The 23735-nt window shown below is 34.7% G+C and overlaps 1 protein-coding gene across 3 annotated transcripts; it reads left to right on the forward strand.

Annotated features, from left to right (window-relative positions):
- The first annotated feature begins 6060 nt into the window (after window positions 1-6060).
- LOC131603757 (uncharacterized) lies at window positions 6061-22926 on the forward strand. Of its 3 annotated transcripts, none has more exons than XM_058876181.1 (27): window positions 6061-6217; window positions 6293-6550; window positions 6790-6849; window positions 6952-7044; window positions 7893-8121; window positions 9272-9378; window positions 9928-9990; window positions 10593-10693; window positions 12462-12556; window positions 12691-12711; window positions 13103-13198; window positions 13289-13409; window positions 13554-13694; window positions 13824-14014; window positions 15386-15657; window positions 18653-18754; window positions 18976-19152; window positions 19254-19442; window positions 19680-19921; window positions 20006-20152; window positions 20839-21061; window positions 21287-21415; window positions 21510-21650; window positions 21869-21922; window positions 22000-22179; window positions 22327-22386; window positions 22519-22926. In XM_058876181.1, the coding sequence occupies exons 1-27, from the start codon at window positions 6212-6214 to the stop codon at window positions 22588-22590; spliced, it is 3570 nt and encodes a 1189-aa protein (XP_058732164.1). In that variant the 5' UTR covers window positions 6061-6211; the 3' UTR covers window positions 22591-22926. The 3 variants fall into 3 exon arrangements, with proteins under 3 accessions (XP_058732164.1, XP_058732166.1, XP_058732165.1); XM_058876183.1 differs by having other exon boundaries at window positions 13824-13999; XM_058876182.1 differs by lacking the exon at window positions 6061-6217 and having other exon boundaries at window positions 6287-6550.
- The last annotated feature ends 809 nt before the right edge of the window (window positions 22927-23735 follow it).

Consider the following 23735-nt stretch of genomic DNA (forward strand, 5'->3'; position numbering starts at 1 on the left):
TGATAATTAGAGATCTTTGTAACCGTTCCCTCACTACTACTAGTATCCATAGTATGAAACTCCACCTTAAACTGAGTTTTATCCGTTATGGTTTTTACCAAGTTTCTCCCTTGGTTTTCACTATTCCCCTTCTGGAGAAATTTTCTACCAACCAAGTTGTTTTAACCCCAACTTTTCCCTAAAAAACTCAATAGCAACTCAGCGGTAACATGCATTTTTATCCCTTGATTTCTGTAAAATTCATTATACTCCTCTGAAACTTTCTCAAGGGATTCATAACGCCTTAAACTCAAATCCCATAGTTCTTCCTTGTCATGAAAACCTCCATTAGTTAAGGATGAATTAATAACAAAATTTGAACCTTCTAAATATATAGACCACATATTTCATACCCTTTAGCAATAATCAATTCATCATGCGAAATCTTTAACAACCCATGTTCAACTTTAGTAAAATAGCCTAGATCATCAAACATACTTATAGATAACAAAGTTTGCTTGAGTTTTGGAACATACCTCGTATTGTGAATTAGAAGTTCACGATCATCAAACATTTTAAATCTGACCATACCAATACCTTGAACCTTACATGCTTTATTATCACAAAGGCGAACTACTCCACCTTGCACAATCTTCAAAGTTTCAAAGTATTCTATTCTTGGACACATGTGATAAGAGCAACCTGGGTCAAAGACCAAACTATCTTCAGTTTCCAAACTCGATACTACTAGTACATCGGCATCCTCATAAATTTCCTCACCCAAGGCAACTACAGCTTGAAGAGAATCTCCATTGATATTTCTCTCAGGACATACTCTTTTAAAGTGACCGATTTTCTGACAATTAAAACATTTTACCTCTGACTTGTCATACCTCTTTGATTTGGACATCCCTTTACGCTCACCTCCCCCTCTTGACACATTTAAGCCTTCACCACTATCTTCAATCTTCAAATCTTTCGACTTTGAAAATTATTTGTATTTCACCGTCGTCTGGACTTCATCCAAAGTAATAGTACCTTCCTTACCATAAAGAATGACTTCCTTAAAGTGCTAAAAGGATCTGGGTAATGAACTCAATAGGAACAAAGCCTTGTCCTTATCATCAATCTTCACTTCAATATTCTCAATATCATTGATAATCTTGTGAAATTCTGTAAGATGTTCACTTATGGATTTGTACTCCACCATTCAGAATGAATAGAGTTGTTGTTTCAGACACAACCTGTGATCCAAAGACTTAGTCATATATAAAGATTCAAGTTTTGCCCACATAGGAACCGCATTTTTCTCCCTGGAGACTTCTCTTAGAACTTTATCCCCGAGGCACAAGATAGTGATACTCCTGACCTTATTCACCATCTCGGCCTTCTGTACCTGTGTAAGCCCTGCAGGCATCAATGTTTCACTCTTCAAAGCATCAATACACTTCTCTTGAATTAAAATTGCTTGCATCTTAATTTTCCATAACCCGAAGTCGTTGTTACTAGAAAATATCTCGACCTCCCATCTAACCATGGTGCTCACTTGCAAATAATACCACTTTGCTACGCGTTCACTACACCAGTTGTTGTGAATTACGATAAAATTCAATATCAATTTGTAAGGTAAAGAATAATAGAAACCAAAATAAATGGTCTACAATAATAATAATTTGTACACAGGTAATATAATAGAATAAGGAGACAAAAAAACGAGGATTTGTTTACCCAGTCTGATCAAACTATCTACTTTGGGGGAGAGAGCAGCTCTCCAATTCAGTATACTCAGAAAGTTGTTACAATATTACATATGAGTTATAAGAAAATAGCCTTCGCAGTTCCCAAAGAACAAACCTAATTTATACCCAAGTATTTCCCAACCTCTCCAACTCTCAATATAAGAATCACTCAAACCCAAGGTGTTTAGAAGTATTTCCCAATCCCCTTGGATAACTCCAAAGGTTTCCCCAAAACCTTTGTCTTTCTAAGTTTTTCCTTGAAATTCCCTAAACCCTTATTCTCCCTTGTTGCTTTAAGCTCTAAGATTTTTACACTATAATAACAGAAGAGATACATATTTATAATAGCCAAAATCCAACAAATCCATAATAAATTCCAAATCATATCTCCTTATTTGTTAGAATAAAAGATATTACTATAATCTTATAATATCTCTCAAATATTATAAATATCTTTTAATATCTCTTAGACTATTATAAATATATATCTTATAATATCTTTTAGAGTATTATAAATATATATCTTATAATATCTTTTTATATTAATTTACATGATCTCCAAATTAATATAAAAGATTCTAACATTAATGAATGAATCAATGAACCGAACCGATCTAACCCGGTACCCATAAATCGCTCGAACTAGATTACTTTTCACCTTTTTGATTTTTGGCAATCTCGAAATATGTTTTCTTTCTCTTTGTCAACAAAGGTTTTAAGGCATATTCCAACAGGGACATATACCACCAATCGTTCAATTGGACAATTAGAGTGAATTGGTTATAGGTATGCAACTGGTGTTATTGTATTGTTTTAACAGTTTGAACATTTAAATGAATGTGATGAAACATGAAGTCTAAGTTAAGGAGCAACTGCATGAGACGTAGAATGTTTAGACTGAATTTTTATTGCATGTCAATCATGTAATGTATGTGTTAAGTGCAGTATATTTTTCAAAATAGTGACAAAAATTATAAAAACATTCTCGTTTAGGGAAAGTGCTATAAGATTTATGGTAAAGCAATATGTTATTTAAGTCAAATTTCAAACTCCAATTGATATTATGATAAGTAACCATGAAGCATTGTGCAACATGTTGTGGATAGTTCTATGATGAAAAAATGAGTGTAATTCTATAAGTGTTTGAACCTTAGCATGACATGATATTAAATATATTACATAACAGGTATACTGCATTAGTTGAATTCTCCTTAAAACTTCTATTGTATAACTAAGTTTCCATTCTTTTGTTGTATAAGTTGGTTGAATTCTCCCTAAAAATTTTCCAAATTGATTTCCATTCTCGACACATGTTCTAACTTGGTTTTTCAAATATATGCACAAAATCAAAATAAATAGATAGCAAACTTTTATAATCAAACATCATAAAAAATATACAACAAAAATACGTAAATAGACATCAAAATATTAAATGACAATGTAGGGTGAAAAAATGCACTTACCTAATACATATGTGTTGCAAATTTTTTACAGTAAGTGTTGTAGATTGGACTAAAATTTGGTGATATCAGTTCCATTGTGTGGCTCGAAGTTTGAAATCCATAATTGTTGTCATGTTTGAGGGGAAGGTGCCTCTACAATTCACCAATTTTCTGGTTTTGATAGTTAGGGGAAAGTTTGAGGATTAGATGAAATTTTTTAAAAGTTCCAATTATTTAGAAACTTGTCCCTCAATTAGTGTTAAAATGTGAATTGAAATACTTAATACAATGTAGAAACCAGTCTGTGTAATTTAGAAATCATATGGAAACAAATTAAAATAATTTTGTTTCTTACCATATGTGCATGAAATTAATTGTAACCACATCTACACCATTTTTACATTGTTGGGCATATGACATTTCCATGCACTTGTTTTATAAGGGGAAATTTAAAAAGTCATATTTTAAGTGTTTCTTAAATTACAATGATTTAAAACTTATTTAGTTCAAGTATGTGTAAGTTTTATATAGTATAGATATTTTGTGGTTCAATATAAATTCAACATTGTAGTAAGCTAAATTATAAGAAATGAGTCAAATATTGTCCAAGTAACGATTTAAAATCTCAGCAAGCATGACGTTGAAGATTAAGAATGAAATACTTGACAATAAAATGGACTGTATAGTTAGCATCAACTTTAATGTAAAAATCTAGTTGTGTTAAAACCAAATTGTTTTTCAGCTAAATGGAATGGTTAGGATTTGTACCACAAAAAGGCAATGAGACAAAGTGTGTGTCAGTATCTCAATTGGTAATATGGATCATAAAACTTGTTTGTAGATGTAATATTGATGTGTCGAACGTGTATCAATAGTATAGGAGGATAGGGTTGTGACAGATTGTACCAAGGTTTAGTATTTCAAATAAAGACTTTATGTGTTGACAATTTGGATGTACTATATAATTGTAAAGTATGAGTATTGGTTGTAGTGCCTTAGTGAGAACAAAGTTTACCTGGTGTAGTATTGCTCTATAACCATGTACTTCTTGACAACATTCAAAAGTGACAGCAGAATGAAATGGAAACTTTATCTGAAACCATGTATGTAGTGTTGCTGCTATAATGGAATTGGTACTGCTGCATTTCAAAAAATTAGGGAGAAGTCAAATTCAGTTGTCATCAAAATTGTAAAAGATAATAACTATCATAAATCTTTTCAATAAAAATAGATACATTGTATGGGAATGGAGCGAAAATGTGCTGATAGAATAAAGTGTCATATATACAAAATAAAGTGTCTGCAACTAATACTTTTTCATCTTGTATGACCAACTCAAGATGTTCTTGGCCACTTCTCTCCTTAACAACCCACATGTCAACCACTCGTTTATGCATTTTCCAACAATGTTAATTAGATGCTAGTAAAAGAAAAATGATAATTAAAAAACTGGTTCAAACAATGTTAACAACAACTAAAATAACTGAAGTTGATAGATACAAGTTCAATCTGTAAAGAAACGTGATGGAAACTTTAACAGAAACATGTACAAAGAAACATGATGAATCTTTATCAGAAACTTTAATAGAAACTATAACAATAAGAAAATATACATGTACAAATGGTTCAGTAGAAACTGCTTCAACCAAAAAACTTACATGATGGAACCGGCTATGGCAAAAGCATGATGTATGATGACCAAAACCTAAAACCAAACCTAACTCCAAAACCAAAAACAAAAAATTTAACAAACAAATTCTTTAACAGGTTCAAACAAATCATTTTTGGAATCATGTACCATTAAAGGTGTAGAAACTTTAATAGAAACTTGAAAATACAATAACATTGACAAAAAATTTACCATACAAAAACATTTAGCAATAAAAAAATATACATGTACAAATGGTTCAACAACAACTGCTACAGACAACAAAAATTACATGATGGAACCAATTATGTTAAAAACATGATGTAAGATGACTAAAACTAAACCCAACTCCGAAAACGAAAAACAAAAAACTTTAACATACAGATTCTTTAACAGGTTCAAAGAATCGTTTTTGGAATCATGAACAGAGAAAGGTGTGGAAACTTTAATAGAAACTTGAAAATGCAATAACATTGACAGATGGTTCAGCAAAAACTTTACATGTACAAATGGTTCATCAGTAATTTCAATAGACAAAAATAAATGCATGATGGAACGACTATGTCAAAAGATGAGTAAGTTTAGCAACCTCAAATTGTTTATGGGTATGTTAAAAATATTTCAAAAGTAAGTTTAACAACTTCAAATCATTTGTAAAATGAAATCAAATGCATATAGACAATGGAGTATCAATAGAAGCATTATCCAACAAACCTGATATTGATGAAGATAGAGCTACAAGAAGGGAGCAACAAACCTCAAATAGGTTCTGAGTGTCTGTGTTATTGTTGGCTTTGTTCTGAAAGAGAGTTGAGGAGAGAAAAGGGCAGAGCAAGTTTAAGTGAAAAAATTGAGAGGGAAAATTATGTAGTAATGTAGTATATTTCCGTAGGGGTAGATGACACGTGTTGAATCATAGTGGATTTAGAATTTTAAACAGGTGTGACATGTCAATGGCTAATTAGTCCGAGTTTAATTTATGAAATGTCAATTATAACCTTTTAGATGTGTAATTAAATGAAACAGAAAGGGCATAACGAAGAGAGTGTACCAATTAGATTATAATGAGTTGATAGTTGATTTAATTCTATCTTATAATATAACTATGATATTTAAAAACAATTAATTATAATAGTTTTTTTTTTTTAGAATTATCATGCTTAATATTCTTTAAAATAGAAAAAAACATAGTTGTTCTGAAAAAAAAAGAAGCATAATGGCTAACTAGTTTTCATTTTATTTATTTATTTATATTTTTAAGAAAGCAATAATAATAAATCAATGCCGGAAGTCGTTCATTTCACGGTTGGCCACCCTCACCGTGACGAAACAACATAAACAGAGAAGAAGAAATCACAACAGCAAAAACCATCACAAAATTCACAATTCACATCAAAGAACCAATGGCGGTAAATCTCTCAGTTGCTCACACTTTTCGAAATTCGAACTTCACGCTTCACGTTCCTAACTCTCGATTTATGCAGGATTCTTCCGGAACCACGCTAATGGATCTGATAACGGCCGATCCAACTCCGGCGCCGGCGTCGTCTTCCTCATCGACCGCTGGTCCATCTCCGTCGGCATCGCCGTCACCATCTGCTACAACTTCATCTACGTTAGGTAAACCTGCTACCGAGAAGAGATCGAAGAGAGCCGCATTGATGCAGATCCAGAACGATACTATTTCCGCTGCTAAAGCTGCAGTTAGAACCAATATCATGCCTCAAAAGCAAAAGAAAAAGGTTTCTTGATTTCTTCAATTTTTGAAATTATTGGTGTCGAGGTGTTAGAATCCGTGTCTGTGTTTCTGGTGTCCGTGAATAAATAAGTTGTTGTAAATAGTTTGTTTTGCATCTTGGATCAGTTAGTTTTGAGTTTAACAATGATTTTGTAGATGTAGTTGAAAGCCTTATGTTATTAGTTGTGCAGAATGTAGTGTTGATAGTGCATAATTGTGTGTGATTGATATTTGTTTTTGCAGCCAGTTTCATATTCGCAACTTGCCAGAAGTATTCATGAACTAGCTGCTACTTCTGATCAGGTAATTGTGGAAAATTTCTTTCTGAGGTTGTGGTTTAGTGTTTGGACTGTAATGTGGAAACTGGAAAGTCTCTCATGTTTTTTTTTGGTAACATGATTTCAGAGAAGTTCTCAGCGGCAATTAGTACAACATGTATTTCCGAAACTCGCAGTTTATAATTCCGTGGATCCTTCGTTGGCCCCTTCTCTTCTCATGGTATGCTCCAATTCCCTTTAGCTTGTATTCTTTGCTTTTTAGGCTATGTGTGGATATTTTAAAACGAGTGGAGCGGAATGGAACAAAGTGAAATGAAGTGGAGTGGAATGAATATCCTATTCCATTGTTCGAATATTTTAGGATGAAATGTAACTAAAATGTTATTCCACCCAAATCGGAAGGAAAAAAAAAAGAGGGTAAGTAATGGAATTGGATAAAATGCATTCTATCATGTTCCACTCCATTTTATCTTCTTTTTACCAATCCAAACAATGAAACATAATCTTATTCCGCTCCATTTTGCTCCATTTCATCAATTATTATGTTTGAATATTTCAAAATGAATGGAGTGGAATGGATCAAAGTGGAATTGAGTGGAGCAGAGCGGAATGAATATCCCATTCCATTCTTTGCAAATTTTAGGATGGAATGTAACAAAAATGTTATTATGCCCAAATCGGAAGGAACAAAAATGAAGGTAAGTAATGGAATTGGATGAAATGCATTCCATCATGTTCCACTCCATTCTATCCTCTTTTTACTAATCCAAACGATGGAACATAATCTTATTCCGCTCCATTCCATCGCACTCCATCAATCCAAGCATAATAGTAGCTTGTGTTATTGTTTTTGCATGTCAGATTGAAACTTGTTTAGCCCCCCTAGGTACTTTTTATGCCTATAGTGTACTTATGGCAGCTCATGTTTTTACTGTATGGACCTACTGTTGAAATGCACGCACTATGAGATGTACATTATAGGGGGCATACTGCATTTTTCTTATGGAATTTTATTTTCTCTTGCTTAGTATGTTAGGAAAATGACATGTCTTTGTCTTTTCTCTGTAGCTTAATCAGCAGTGTGAGGATAAAAGTGTCCTGCGATATGTCTATTACTATCTGGCCAGAATTTTATCTGACACTGGTTCCCAAGGTTTGAGCTCAGGTGGAGGGATACCCACTCCTAACTGGGATGCTCTGGCTGACATCGATGCAGTTGGAGGTGTTACTCGAGCTGATGTTGCGCCACGAATAATAGAACAACTTAGTACAGAAGCCACAAATGCTGATGTAGAATGTAAGAGTTACAATTTTTTGTTTTTTTAATGGTTTTAAACCTTTAATGACACAATGAATATTCGCGCATTTTAGAAATGGTGAATGAGATGCAAACACACATTCTAGAACATTCTCTGAATTGTGTTTTATGACCATAACAGTAAATAGACGAATACGTATTGGATTCTTATCCTACACTCATGAAGGGATTAACAGACACCCTTTGTTACAGAGGGCTGGCTGGCACAATTCTGAATAACAATCAATATAGAAAGGAATGTGTTGGAATTTCCGTCTTAATCGTGGTCCGCCCCTAGCCGCCTAAATTGCAGCATTTGGCCTACCTTCATTGCAGTCTCCAACATATTCATTGTGTTGGGTTTGAAGGGGTGTATTTAGTTCCACATTGTTTAGAGATATGGCCTGTGTTGTGTTTATAAGTGGAGGCAATCTTTCTTGAGTCGGTTTTGTAAGGTTGTGTTAGGCCCAACCCAACCATAAATCTTAAGAGAATGTCGAGATACAAACAACAAAGAAAAAGAAAAAATTGGTTGATATTATGCTCTGACTAATTAAATCGGACATGAGAGCTAATCTGGCATGATCAGTGGACCCTTTTATGTTTGAACTGTGGTGCCTGGCTATCCTTGATATTGCCTTTAAATGGGGCATTCTCCAGTAAAAAAATTCGGTTATCCATGAGAGAGAGCCAGAGGAGAAAAAAAAATAAAGAAAATGTGAGATACAAACAACGAAAATGAAAAAGTTGGTTGATAATATGCTCTGACATATTAAACCGGACATGAGAGCTAAACTGGCATGATCAATGGACCCTTTTATGTTTGTACTGTGGTGCCTGGCTATCCTTGATATCGCCTTTGAATGGGGCATACTCCAGGTAAAAAATCTGGATATCCATGAGAGAAAGGAGAAGTTCAAATTTCTCTGGTATACAATTATACAATGATATCTAGTTTGCAGTCAATAATTTTATTGTTTATTTGGAATTAATGAGTGATTAATTCTAAACCAGAATTATGGGAAACTAAATTTAAGCTTTCTGTTATGCAATTGTACAATAAATTGTCATGTTATTAAACATAGGTTGTTGAAGCATGTCTTCCTTATTGAGATAATGTCTTGATTCCTGTTCAACTTGTATTTTGAAGTTCATGCTCGAAGATTGCAATCCTTGAAGGCGCTTACGTATGCTCCTTCGACTAACTCTGATGTTTTGTCCAGATTGTATGAAATTGTATTTGCCATACTAGAGAAGGTTTGTGCTTTTCTATTATCTTCATAATGGATATACAATATTGACTTCTGCACATTTATTTTCAATTATTACTGTGGCCACCTATATTTGGAATTGGTTGTTTGGAATTGTTGACGTGTTTTGTGTGTCTTGGGAATGCCTTCAGAGTTTAGAGTTTTATTCTAATTAAGATTTGGGTCTTTGGCCAGAAAAGGCGGTCAAAATGCATATCTTGAAGTAAATTTTTTTGTCCATATGGCTATACTTGATTTGGATAGATAATATTTTCATAGCCTCTTTATGGTTTTTAGCACATAGCTTATTCTAAAGAGCTGTATTAGTTGATATGATTGGAGAGCTTCATCACCTGGATTTCATTGTGTCTTCTGCCTTTTCAATTTAGTTTTTTTGTTTGGAGGATATGTTATTCTCCCTTTCTAACTATTTTTTCTCTAACAAAGATTATTTCTGTCAGAGGAGTAGTGAAAATATGGTACTTCAACTTTCTTCAATTTTCTAGGTTGGTGATATGCTGCAATTTTCAAAAAGTTTTTTGTCTTTAATTTTCAGGTTGGCGATCCTTCGCAAAAGAAAAAGAAAGGCATACTTGGGGGTAAAGGCGGTGATAAAGAAGTACGATTGTTTCTTTGAACTATTCTTTCTCGTTGTAATATATGTGTGTCAGTGAGTGTGTGTTTAAACACTTATTTAAACTTAAAGTGAATATTTTTCAGTCCCTTATGGAGCTGTTTCATTTCGCCATTCATAAATCTGCTTAATTCTAGATTCTTAAGGATAATGTAGTGAGAGCAAGGTATTCCAACACATTTTGGCCTCTCTCTTTCTTTCTCATAAAATATTATTCTTTCTTAGGGGAAAATATATCTCGATAACCTTTTTAGTGCATCATAAAACCAGTACATTAATGTAAGCGCTCCACTACCAGAAAAAGTTGATATAGAATAGAGGTATAAACCTACGTAGTACAAACACTTCACACTGAATGGCTATCTCAAAGTGTCAAATCACTTTTTAGAGCTTGTATTATTTTTTGGGAATTTATTTTATTTGTAGAATGATAGCCTATAAGAGAGCTTTGTATTTCGTTTGATGTAATTATACCAAAATTTATCATAATCTGCAAACACTTTATGCTAAACTTAATATTTTCAAATAGAAAAACATTAATTTAATTAGCAGTCCTATTAATGTTTTTAATTTGCTTGATCATATAGTCTATCATCCGAGGCAATCTACAATATGCTGCCTTGAGTGCTTTGAGAAGACTCCCTCTAGATCCTGGAAACCCAGCATTTCTGCATTATGCGGTACTAGGGTAAGTTGCTCTTATATCTAATATTTACTAATTATTGCGTGGAGCTTTTCTTTGCTACAGGCAGATGAACTTTTCTTTGCTACATGCTTAAGTTTGTTTAAGTAACATGTTACAGAATTGTATTTTGTTTTCCTATTTTGTGGTGTATTTGGCTTGTGTAGAAGACCCACAGGAAAAGATATTCTCAGGGAGAGTTTTGTTTTTCAGGTTTCTGTGCATGTTTCCGCTCATGGCTTAGACCTAGAGAATCTACTACTATAAAGGACATTAACCGACCGGGCCAGGTTGACTGCATAACCACTAAATGTTATTAGGTGCCATCAAAAACAAGATTTCATTAAAACCATAAAAAATTGCCTTACTTGCTTCAAATTTATGGAGTTTCTCTCTTTTGTATCGGCGATGCTGAGTTACATAAGGCCTTATACCTTTGTCAGAATGGGTGTGAGATTAACCTTAGTATCAAATCAATGTTACTTACTCATGTCTAGAAGTTCACTTTGAAGATATAATCTTCCGCTATCCTTTCCTCTCTGAGTGCTGCATTGCAACTAGCAATGCCTTCTGGTTTAGTTTTTCAGATTATAAATGTCAGGGTTAATACTCTTTTAAGGCAGAGTTAATACTCTTTTAAGGCAGGGTTAATGCTCTTTTATGCTTTCTGGTTTAGTTTTTCAGATTATATATGGCAGGGCTAATGCTCTTTTATGATTTTTTTTCTCCCTTGGCTCAGTATTTATAGTATCAAATCTAACTAACTAATCTCGTAAAAAAGAAAATGATCTAACCAACTAAAGGTTATTAAACTCTAATAAAAGATACCAAATTTTAGGAGCATGCTACGAACAGAACTAAACAAATAGAAGATACTGGATGCCATTACATAGTAACACAAGATGCTGTTAAATACCGGCCATGGCAGATATCGGTGGCAGTTTTAGGTCTCCACCAAGGCCAAATATGCGATGGATGGTGCCGCCGCGGTGTCATATGCCTGTATGGTGGCGCCATATGTCTGATGTTATGCGAGATTTTGGCTCTCCGCCATCCGCCATCGTTAAAACTGGTAACACATGAGAAAAATATGTAGTCTATGCTAAACAGTTGAATGTTGTTTGTGGTTTGTAATTTTTTGCTTAGAATCTTTTGTTTCACAATGAGTTGAATTTCTCAAAGAGGTTTGCTTATCCGATTTATTGCAATTGAACAGCTCTGCTTCACTCTTATTTCTCCCTCTATTTTCTTCTTGTTTTTTTTGCTATGGGGGATAGCCCGGCTTCCCCTTTGTTAAGTTTTCCCTTCTTGCTTCCTAATAATAATGCTCTGTCAAATCAAAAATTGTTTTGACTTGTGGTTGCTGTGTGTCCCACCTGTTTCTGGAAATCAGAAGCTTATTGTAATTTGTTTTAGCATTGTTTTGAGCTCAGTGGTTAAAACATGTATTGAGATCTGAGGATAAAAAGACATGAATTTAAATACATTTCATAGGTTGTTTCAAAATATTGGGAAGAACAATAGTAGAGTATTGTGGAGATAAGTTTTATTCACCGTAGTTTGATGTGTTTCGACCGAGAGGAACACTGGATTCTGAAAATTTCAGGAACCAGGGCTTAGACACGACTGTTCATTGCCTTTGCTTGAGAAATTTTCCGTTTCTTGCCTTTCTTTTGCTTTTGAGCCGGCTTTAACTTTTCATAGCTTTTTAGCTTTTGCATTTCTCCCTTGTTTCTGCTGTATAGTTCCCAGATCTAAACAGAGTTGACTTCAGGATTTCATCTGCTGACCCGGTTGCTGTGAGGAATGCTCTGGAAATTGTTTCTGAGATAGCAGCAAGGGACCCTTACGCCGTTGCAATGGCCTTAGGTAATTACACAATCTTCATAATAGTTTTCCATTTAAATGGTGATTTATCACATTCCTTTGCAATTAATTGTTAGAAACTAATCCTCCATAGTCTACTACGTTAAATCTAATATTGGATGTGTATTCTTCTGTAGGAAAGCAAGTGCAGCCTGGAGGTATGTGTATTGGACTGGATCTTCATCATCTCTTGCTTCCTTCATTTCCTTTTGTTTGTTGAATATGACTTTGAATGTGATATCTTTATTCAGTAAAAACCAGTACATAAGGACTAAGAACATGTTTTTTGTTGATGAAATGTATTAAAACACCTATATTACTCAAGAAATGTCTTGTGATTTTGTGTGTGTGTATGTGGAGAGGAACTCCCATATTACTTCAGGTATTTAAAACACATGGAAAATGTTTGCATACACAATTACTGAGTTTTTCTGCTCTAACTTATTGCCTTCGTAGTAAGAAATTAGGCTTTATGGATTTTGATTACTATATTTATGCTGTGGTACAAACTTAGACAGTTTAGTCCTAATTTTTCAGTGAATGTTGCAGGGGCCTTACAAGATGTTCTCCATTTGCACGATGTTCTTGCTAGAGTTTCTCTAGCGAGGTTATGCTGTACAATATCGAGAGCTAGAGCTTTAGATGGTTGGTGTGTTTAGATCCTTGTTTTGTATAATGGAAATTGATCCTTGGGAGTTTGTGATGATTAACTTTTTGTTTTACATGCATGTACAGAGAGACCAGATATTAAAACCCAGTTCAATTCAGTGCTATATCAACTTCTGCTGGATCCCAGTGAAAGAGTCTGTTTTGAGGCAATTTTGTGCGTACTTGGAAAATATGATAGTGCTGAAAGGTGTGATTTATAACATATAGTGAAGTCTATACTCTCTCCTATGTAACCATAGAATCTCTGTCTGGCTAGGTTATGAGTTCTGTGAAATTTTTGCCTTTTATTGATTGGGTTGTAAATTGTAATCCTATCATGTTTACCCTTTAGAACGGAGGAGCGTGCTACTGGGTGGTACCGTTTGACCAGGGAGATTCTCAAATTACCAGAAGCATCATCGAAAGAAAGTTCAAAAGAGAAATCACAAAAGATAAAACGGCCACAACCTCTTATAAAACTTGTAATGAGAAGGTTCAAAAACTCGTTTATTGTTTTTTCAACGTGCTTGTCTATTTTCTCCTTGAATTCTGTAGTCATCAGACTTGGCTGAAGTAGAAATTGCCTAATATTGCATACTGCTTACTATTGACTGCTTTTCAGGTTAGAAAGTTCTTTCCGTAGCTTTTCTAGACCTGTGCTTCATGCAGCAGCTAGAGTTGTACAGGAGATGGGGAAAAGTCGGGCCGCTGCTTTCGCTATGGGCATACAGGATGTTGATGAAGGAGCTCATGTCAATACATTTGCTGAGGCTGCAGATTTGAATGACTCAGATGAAAGTACACATCCTGAAAGTAATGTTATTTTATTTGTTTAATGGTTCATGCTTGCATAGAAGTGTAGACTAGGTTTTTGTGTCTTTTTTATCCTCATCGTAGTCATTTTCATCATTATTTTCAAGAACATAAAACCAGTTACTCTTCAAATATGATAAATGGCTTTTCTGCAGACAGCTTTTTTGCAGTGAAACTAAAATAAATGAGCTTTTCTGCTGTCTTAAATGCTCTGCAACTACGATAAAACCATTTATGTTCATGAAAATACAATAAATGATCAGTGTATAAATACACACAACGAACAAAAAATAGTGGCCAAGGACGTAAAATAATGAAGCAAGAGACATTGGGATGCAACAGCAGAGACATACGACCAGAACACTGCAGAAAAGCTATCTGGAAGTGTTCACAACCATAAATATACCATTTTGAATGGGATGATTTGAATTGCTTGAGAGAAGTTACTAAAAGCCTTTTTATAACTAAATCCCTTGATTATAGGGATACAACCAACAAAACCTAATCATAGAGATATTTACTCAAACTATAGTCTAAATCTAATACATATCTTAATAGAAGAACATAAAACCATTTATCTGTTTTAACCTAACATCTTAAGCGTCTAGAATAGTTGGTTCATGAAAATACTAATAAACTCTATCAGGTAGAGAGATTCAATGTATTTTCGCCACTGGCATTTTCTCTATTTTTCTTTGTTAATTTATGTTCATTTCTTTTTAGAGGATCCCATAGGTTTAGTACATGCCTTGAGCAAGCACAACTATAGTGTTGGGCGTGAGGGGATGTATTAAGGGTCCCACGTCGGATGGGATATGGTCTAATGTTTATAAGCGGGGGCAATCCTCATCTTACAACCCGGTTTTGTAAGGATGAGTAAGACCAATATAAAAACCTAAGAATTCTATTAAAAAATTAAAATTTCTATCTGCATGATTGTCCATAGATTGTAAGTTCAAAGGAGGTTTCTGTGACCAATAGTGTGGATTTAGGATTACAACTCTTGCTGCATACTGCTGCAAGCTGGATATATATTTGTGTGAATTCATTACCAAGTAACAAGTTTTTTTCCATGGTTTTATACTTGGTTACTCCAAGATACTGAATCAAATTGTGATATTGAAGAAAATACGAAAACAATTATAAGAGATAATCTAAAATACTTAAACATATTATATGATAGAATAATGATAACGAAAACATTATGTTTTTTGCTGCAATTAAGTTAGTTATTTTTGCATGTTTCTGCATGTGTAACCTGTAGTCTTACATAAGAACCAGGTTGATGCACGGAAAAAGAGAAATAGGTTGTCTCACCATGCATGCTGAACAATTATCTAATTACATTACCCAACTGATACCTTGACGTAGGTATCCGAAGAACTTCCTCAGTATCTAATGGAACTGGTGGTAGAGATACCATTGCGGGTATGTTGGCTTCATTAATGGAAGTGGTACGGACAACAGTCGCCTGTGAATGTGTTTATGTTCGGGCGATGGTGATCAAGGCATTAATCTGGATGCAAGGCCCAATCGACTCATTTGATGAGCTAGAATCTATTATTGCATCAGAACTCTCTGATCCAGCTTGGTCAGCAGGTCTATTGAATGATGTACTGCTTACTCTACATGCACGTTTTAAGGTAATTGAACTATCTCTTATTGTTTTTACATCTCTCTTAAGCACCCCAGGGTTATTCAATCATCAATTACTCAAGAGCAGTGGATGTATTAATATGATTAGGATCAATCCATGGGGATTTTATTATGCTAATATGGGTTAATTTGCTGATTGTAAAAGACCAGCTTTTAGGATAGGAGAGAAGGAAAATTGGTTTGGATCAGTTATTGAAGAGATTAGTAAGTAATAAGAAGAGATTATTTAGATAAGTAACCAAATAGGTGGTTGACGACGGATGGAGGGGTTCATTCTGTAATTATTCTGTGAGTGAAAATGGGAGATATTTTATATGAAGGAAAATCCTTTACTTTCAGTAACACCTCTTTTATTTATTTAATTATTTTTTTGTTGAGTTTTTCTATTTTTCTTTCTCTCCGTTTCTCGGGGCTCTTGAGAAATTGATTTGGCTTGCTGGATCTCTTGTCGAGGAAAAAATAACAGAGACCAGTGATAGGGGAGCCATAGCCACCTTCTTGGGTTTCCAGCTATTCTAAGATAAGAGTTTCAACTCTTGGCACTCCAGCTACACTAAGATCATGAAGAAGCATGACATTATTGAAGAGATAAAAAAATGCTATGAAATATGGAATCAAACTCAATGAAGAGACGGATGCACATAAGCTGCCATTACAATAAATTATGCATCAAATGGTTTTGAAATATTTCAAGTCTTGTTCTCGGGTGAAGACGTGACTTGCCTGGTTTTAATGGAATGAACAAATGGAGTTGAATACCAAAAAAAACAAGAGGCAAAGATAGAGTTAAATTGGGCAACTGGAAATATGTCAGAAAAACCATAATCAGATCAGCCTTGGCAGAATTGAAGAGATAAAGAAAAAGCTATGTAATAAGGAACCAAACTCAATGAAGAGGAGACAAATGCAAATAAGCTGCCATTACAATCACGTATGCACCAAACAGAACACATGGGTGGAGGGTCTTTGCAATATGACAGGTCTTGTTCTCGGGTGAAGACAGGACTTGCCCGCTTTTAATGGAAGGGGTGCATAGAGTTGGATGCCAAAAAAACAATGAAATTAGATTTGCTAATAGGAAAGATGTCAGAAAAACAAGAAGCAAAACCAAAATCAGATTAGCCGTAATATCAAGTGTCAAAAACAAAGGAAGACCCTGTGGTAGGTGTGCTTGAGATTGAGGTTAGGGTAAAGGATATCCAGGTGGATGTTGATGGTAGAGAAGCTGACACAAGGTATTAGAAGTCGATTTCAAAAAGAATGTTGATGCAGTGGTAGAACATGAAAGTCATGGGAGATTCATGGTATAAAGAGAGTGAAATAATAGGTAATAATAAAGCAGAGTATGGAGAAAGCAGAGTGTGTATTGTCAAAAAAGAAAGAAAGCAGAGTGTGAAGAAGAAAAGGAGGAAGCAAGTAACAATGTATGATGTAAGTCTCGAGAAGATAGTCTGGTCGACTTACCACCTCTGTTGGAGCTTCCGGACACAAGTTTTCTTGCAATGGCTAGTGGGTTGTTTTCGGAGTCCTTGTATACCATATTTATATGGGCATGCACAATAGGTAGGGTATGTCTCTATCTCGTGATACTCTAACCAACCTGGCTCCCACTGCTACACTCACCACACCATAGTGCACACCCGTGGGGGTGGATCTGGTTTCTTGTACTATTATAAACTAGGAAAATTATTAGATTGCAGCCTTGAGAACATGTATGAAACTGAGGGGAGAAGGTATTGTTAAGAAAAGAGAAGGAAAATTGGTTAGGGACAGTTTGAGTTTTAGTTACTAAGAGGAGACTAGGTAGACAAGTAAATTGGGGATGGAGGGGATCATTCTGTACATTTTTTAGCTTGTGAGTGAAAGGAGAGATCCTCTGTGAAGGGAAAACCCTTGGGGAAAATTCTATTCTCTTTTGAGTTGTCAATAATTTATATTCTTGAGTTTTTTTCTCTCTTTCATTTCAATTTGTCTGGGTTGGGTTCCAAACGCCAACACTCCTAAAAGCTTAGCTATGAGGTGGAGGCTGCAATGTGGCAGAAGGATGGATACATTTTGCTGTGATTTAACTTTATTTATAAGAATGTGGTAGAAGGATCAAATTCTTGACCTCTTGGTCTTGGAGGCTGCAATGCCACTTAAAAAACTAACTATTGACTTAGTTTAAGCTATTATGTGAAAAGCTTACAAATGATCTTATAGTAATACTTGACACTTGTCTGTTCTTTTAATTCTTTATTACTATATACTATCTCCGCCCCTAAATTTTGGATTCTTGAGTTTTTTTGTTGTCCTTTTTATAAGACCCCTTTGAAATTTTCAACCACATAAATTATTTCTCAAAAATACTCTCAATTATGTTGCACCGTGTTAGAAAGATATAGAAGAGAGAAATCGAGAGAAAACTGTTCAATGTATTAATGTTTTCAATGCATTACAATATGAACAGTGATGTCTATTTATATCAGAGTTAGTTAGACTAACTCTAACAGATTATAGCTGACGATAGCTAAGCTAACTAATTCTTAACCGACTGCAGCTGACAACACTTGGCTTGTCTAATACAACTATAACACATGTTTTTTATAATATGTAATAAATACTCTGATGAAAATATGAACCAAATCTTTCGTAATTCTCGTGTTTACTCAATGGGTCCTATATTTAGGGACGGAGATAATATTAGTATATTTTCCTGGTTAAGTTATCTTTTGTTGAAAAATGTTCAAACATGGTTTGTCCCTGCTCTGAATTAGGGTGAAACTTATTTTTGCTTGAATTGAGGGGGGTATGATTTTCTATTTATGTGACATACTTTTGTTCATATTATCATCCTTCCTTGAAAACTTTGTACAACTTCATGCAAGCTATGTGTGTGCGCTTTGGTATTATGCATAAAGGAATGCAATAAATTTAGAAACAAACGAACAAAAATGGATAGCATAAAATTTCCCTCACATTAATTTGAATTTGTCTTTGAAGGCTTCTCCAGATATGGCTGTTACTCTTCTTGAAATTGCTAGAATATTTGCTACTAAAGTTCCAGGAAAGGTTGATGCTGATGTGCTACAACTACTTTGGAAAGTAAGTCCGTATACCTTTTTACTTTTGAATTTGTTATTTGTTTGATATGATTTGTTTTTAATGTAGCGGTGAAATGATGATAAGTAGAGATAGAGACATATCCATACACATACAGTTGCATTCATACACACAGTTCCCATGTTCGAATAACCATCAATGTTAAGTTAAGTTATGAATTTGACATAAATGGATAATTTACTAAATGGTTAATCTGTTTTCAGACTTGTCTTGTTGGAGCTGGTCCTGATGGGAAACATAAAGCTTTAGAAGCAGTCACAATTGTTCTTGATCTACCACCTCCACAACCAGGATCTATGCTTGGCCTGACTTCTGTGGACAGAGTGTCTGCATCTGATCCGAAGTCTGCTCTTGCATTACAAAGACTAGTCCAAGCTGCTGTGAGCATTGTTATTTATACAGGGACTTTACTTATTCTGCTCCTGCAACCCAATCACATGTCAAGTTAATTTCTCTTTGTACTGGCTACTTATGCTTTTAGGTTTGGTTTCTTGGAGAGAATGCAAACTATGCTGCTTCCGAATATGCTTGGGAATCTGCTACCCCTCCTGGTACTGCATTGATGATGTTAGATGCTGATAAAATGGTAGCTGCTGCCAGTTCTCGTAATCCTACTCTAGCTGGTGCCTTGACCAGGCTTCAGAGGTGTGCATTCAGTGGAAGCTGGGAGGTATAATTCATCGTTTTCCTTATTTATCTCTTTATTACCCTTATCTCAAAGTTTCAAGTTATTGTTAAGTGGTATATTTGTATGAACATTTATATTGATGTGTATTATACTTATATTGCAATGTTAGTTGCCTTCCCCATAGTTTCAGTCATATTCAACCCTGGGTATTTGTGAACATTTTTACTGCTCGGTTTTTTGTTATTGCTCTTTATTATTCTCTATTGGATTGACTTGCAGATTCGAATCATTGCTGCTCAGGCTCTTACAACAATGGCAATTAGATCTGGTGAACCTTTCAGGTTACAGATTTACGAATTTCTGCACACTTTGGCACAAGGTGGTCTGCAGTCACAGCTCTCTGATATGCATCTTAGCAACGGAGAAGATCAAGGAGCTAGTGGCACGGGCCTTGGAGTTTTATTAAGTCCTATGATAAAGGTTCTGGATGAAATGTATAGAGCACAAGATGATTTGATCAAGTGAGAGCCGTAACCTAATTTCATGCTTGATCCAAATTTGCTGATCCTGATTACTGATGTTCGTGAGCTTTTGCTTATGATTAGGGAAGTACGTAATCATGACAATACTAAGAAAGAGTGGACTGATGATGAACTGAAGAAATTATATGAAACCCATGAAAGGCTGCTAGACCTTGTCTCATTGTTTTGTTATGTTCCAAGAGCTAAGTATCTCCCATTGGGTCCAATAAGGTACTAAATTATTAAAGTGCATTCTGTATTTAGATTAATCCTTCAAATTTCTCATGCTGTATCTAATGGTGTGCATCAGAAATGAGGATAGTTCATCAAAATGAAGTGCATCGAAAGTGGGATAGCTTTTTAAAATGGGCTGAGAAACTTTGTTTAGTTTTTGAGTGTTAACGTTTAATGCAGTTCTGACTTTAGATCATTATTTAGAGCTCTGTATCCTATCCTTAAGCTTATTGTGCATTTGTAGAAATTAAATCCTTAAGAGCATCCCCAATCGAGGGAGCTTAAGAAGGGAAGTAGTAGAATGTACATTTTGTTTGTTTTGTTAGTTTTGAGTGTGGCTCAGTGCTCAGCTAATTATTTTGAATAGTGGGAAATGCGGGCTAGAGTTATTGCGATATGGGCAATTTAGTGTTAGGAGCATAAATTTTCAAATATTTTGGTTTAGGATTTGTTAGTCTTTTGATCTACCTCCGTTTTATTTTATTCTCGTCTTAGTTCACAATTCATTTTCTAAGTTCACAAAAATCCCCCCTTTCTGTACTGTAGTATACAGATGACAAATCTACACAGCTATCTTTCATAATTTAATCACGATGTTTTGTTTAAACCATGAAACATTTATTTGTTGTGGTTGTGTTATTGATGTCATTCTTTAATATGGGCTTCCTCTGATTTTTTTACAGTGCCAAGCTCATTGATATCTATCGCACACGCCACAATATTAGTGCATCAACTGGTTTAAGCGATCCAGCTGTTGCCACCGGTATATCTGACCTCATGTATGAATCATCCAAATCACCAGCTGCTGCTGAACCTGATGACCTTGATGATGACCTAGTAAATGCCTGGGCAGCGAACCTCGGGGATGATGGTTTGTGGGGAAATAATGCACCGGCAATGAATAGAGTATGAATTTGTTAATTTATTGTTTTTTTTGTCTTTTACTTTCCTTCTTTTCAATCTGATACGATAATTCATTTTAGTACAAATTAAAATTATATTCCTTTCTGTATATATCTAAAGATTTACAGTATTTCTCAAACACTTGCATGCAAAAATAAATGCTAATATTCCTTGTTATTTGAAACTTAGTTGACTTTAACTGAAAATGCTCTTTTATTTTGGCGTCAGGTAAACGAATTTCTGGCGGGTGCGGGAACTGATGCCCCGGAAGTTGATGAAGAGAATATAATCTCTAGACCATCTGTTAGCTATGATGATATGTGGGCAAAAACACTTTTAGAAACTACAGAAATGGAGGTTAAGATTAAGCCAGATCCTTTTAAGATGCTTTAGGTCTTGAAATTTTTATGGTATGTAATGTATCACTGAAATTCATTTCTTGCAATAACAGGAGGATGATGCAAAGTCATTGGGATCGTCATCTCCAGATTCAACTGGATCAGTTGAAACATCAATATCATCCCATTTTGGTGGAATGAGCTACCCTTCACTGTTCAGTTCAAAGCCGAATTCACGTGGAGCACAAACTACGGTACCAAATATTCTCCTAATCTAATATGCATCATTCTTTCTTACGATGATATTTTTGTTGATATGCTAAGAATGATTATGCAGAAATAAGCTCCTAATAATGTTGCCTTTGCAAATTGTACTATCTCTGCTTCAACTCACATTTTTGGTTATGCTCTTATTGACAATTTATTTTTTGTATTTTTAATTTCTAATAAAAATCTGAATCATCCATGTCAGGACAAGGCTGGGCGAAGTAGTGGTCCCTCTTATTATGAGAGTCATGGTTCTCCGGTAAGATCTTTTTTCCCTTTTTAGTTATATTTTATTCTTCTAATTTAAGTTTTGATATTAAATCTCAATCTTTTCAGATAAGAGAGGAACCTCCACCATACTCATCTCCTGGCATGCAAAGAAATGAATCATTTGAGAACCCCCTAGCTGGGACGGAATCTCATAGTTTTGAGTCTCAAGACGATGAACGGATTTCATCTGGAAATCCACAATTTGGATCCGCACTTTACGATTTCACAGCAGGAGGAGATGATGAAGTAAGTTGATTTAAATCTTTACTGTAGGTTTTACTCTGTTTTAGCCTTTCTGGCCTGTTGTATCCGTATTGTTGATTTGTTATAATGTATGGTTTATTTTCAATGTGCAAATATGGAGATAATTAATTTCACTGTTTTTACTGGCAGTTGAATTTAACCGCTGGAGAAGAAGTAGAGATTGAGTATGAAGTAGATGGCTGGTTTTATGTAAGTCTTTGAGGAGAGATCTCTTTGTATCTTGCCTGAAGTAATATTGGATAACTAGATCTAGAATTTGCTGGGATTCCTCGTGTTTTTGCATGACAAAATCAGTTATTGATTGTTTATTTCTTGCTGCAGGTTAAGAAGAAACGTCCTGGCAGGGATGGCAAGATGGCTGGACTGGTCCCTGTTTTGTATATTCATCGATGATGATTTTTGTATGTAAATTTCTTTGTAACTTCGGAGTCATGCTGCAAATGGCCTTCTGCTCTTATATCCAGCATTGCTTTTCAAGCATTCACCATGCCCGGCATATACCATCCTGGATGTTACCTTCTAATTTTTTTCTATCTATATATCTTGTATCTTGGTCCCCAATTTGTCATGTTGTACCAAAGTATCATTTTCCACTGTAATTGATTACGAGTGTCTAGTCATTCATCTTAGGCATTTCAGCTTGCCAAACATTTCAGTTTCCCTGAATGAGTGTTTTTTTTGCCTTTATATAGTGCAGTTCCATTATCAAATGAAAGTTTCAATTTTCCATTCCAGCAGTTATAACTTTGAGTTGTATTGAGCACTTGCATGTGTTGTAAATTTCAATTAAAAATTTATAACATTCAAATAAAAGGAATTAAAAGAGAGAGTTTGAAGAGTTATGCAAATAGGTGGTTCTTTTGTGTAGGAGATTGCTATGAATCTATGATATAGAAATCCAATAGTTTGATTCTTAAAAACTCATCCATCTTTGTAAAAAACAGCTGACAATTTTGACTTGTCTTAGAAAAGTCAAGTAATTCAGTTATCACTATCCGGTTCAGAAGAAGTGAACAAGCGTTTGATCACTTATGGAGTGAGGATGGTGATAGAAACCGATATCAAAATACAAATTAATGGGAGAAACTAATTTTATTTATGGCAAAATATGTTCATAATAGGCACATAATTACAAGTACCATAGATAAAACATAATACACGTAAACTAATCCAAAAAATTTGAGAGTCATGATCTCTCCCTCCAAGAATTAGAGTTTAGTCTATCACCCAAAAGAGAAATCATGTTGCCACCCCCAAATTGTCCTTGGCACCCCCCAAAAGTATTGAAAAGGCCAAAATATCCGACCAAAATCATTTACTAAATGTTCTGAAATTTACGGAGAGCACCGAAATTTTCAAATTTTAGGGCAATATCGGAAATTTGAGCTATGTATCGAAAATTCTGCGAAAACAAGTTTCTGGTATTTTTTCTATATTTTCGGTACTTTCTACCAGAAATTGTGAAATTTCCGGTATTTCTTACCGGCAATTTTGAAATTTACGATATTTTGTACTGGAAACTTCAAAATTTTCAGTAT

Source organism: Vicia villosa, linkage group LG5, assembly GCF_029867415.1.
Source record: "Vicia villosa cultivar HV-30 ecotype Madison, WI linkage group LG5, Vvil1.0, whole genome shotgun sequence".
Taxonomy (NCBI): Eukaryota; Viridiplantae; Streptophyta; class Magnoliopsida; order Fabales; family Fabaceae; genus Vicia; species Vicia villosa.

Coding starts and splice junctions, on each gene's coding strand:
- LOC131603757 (XM_058876181.1), top strand. Junction 12,712..13,102: donor AAAGCAAGTGCAGCCTGGAG/GTATGTGTATTG, acceptor TGAATGTTGCAG/GGGCCTTACAAGATGTTCTC. Junction 21,923..21,999: donor ATGAGAGTCATGGTTCTCCG/GTAAGATCTTTT, acceptor CAATCTTTTCAG/ATAAGAGAGGAACCTCCACC.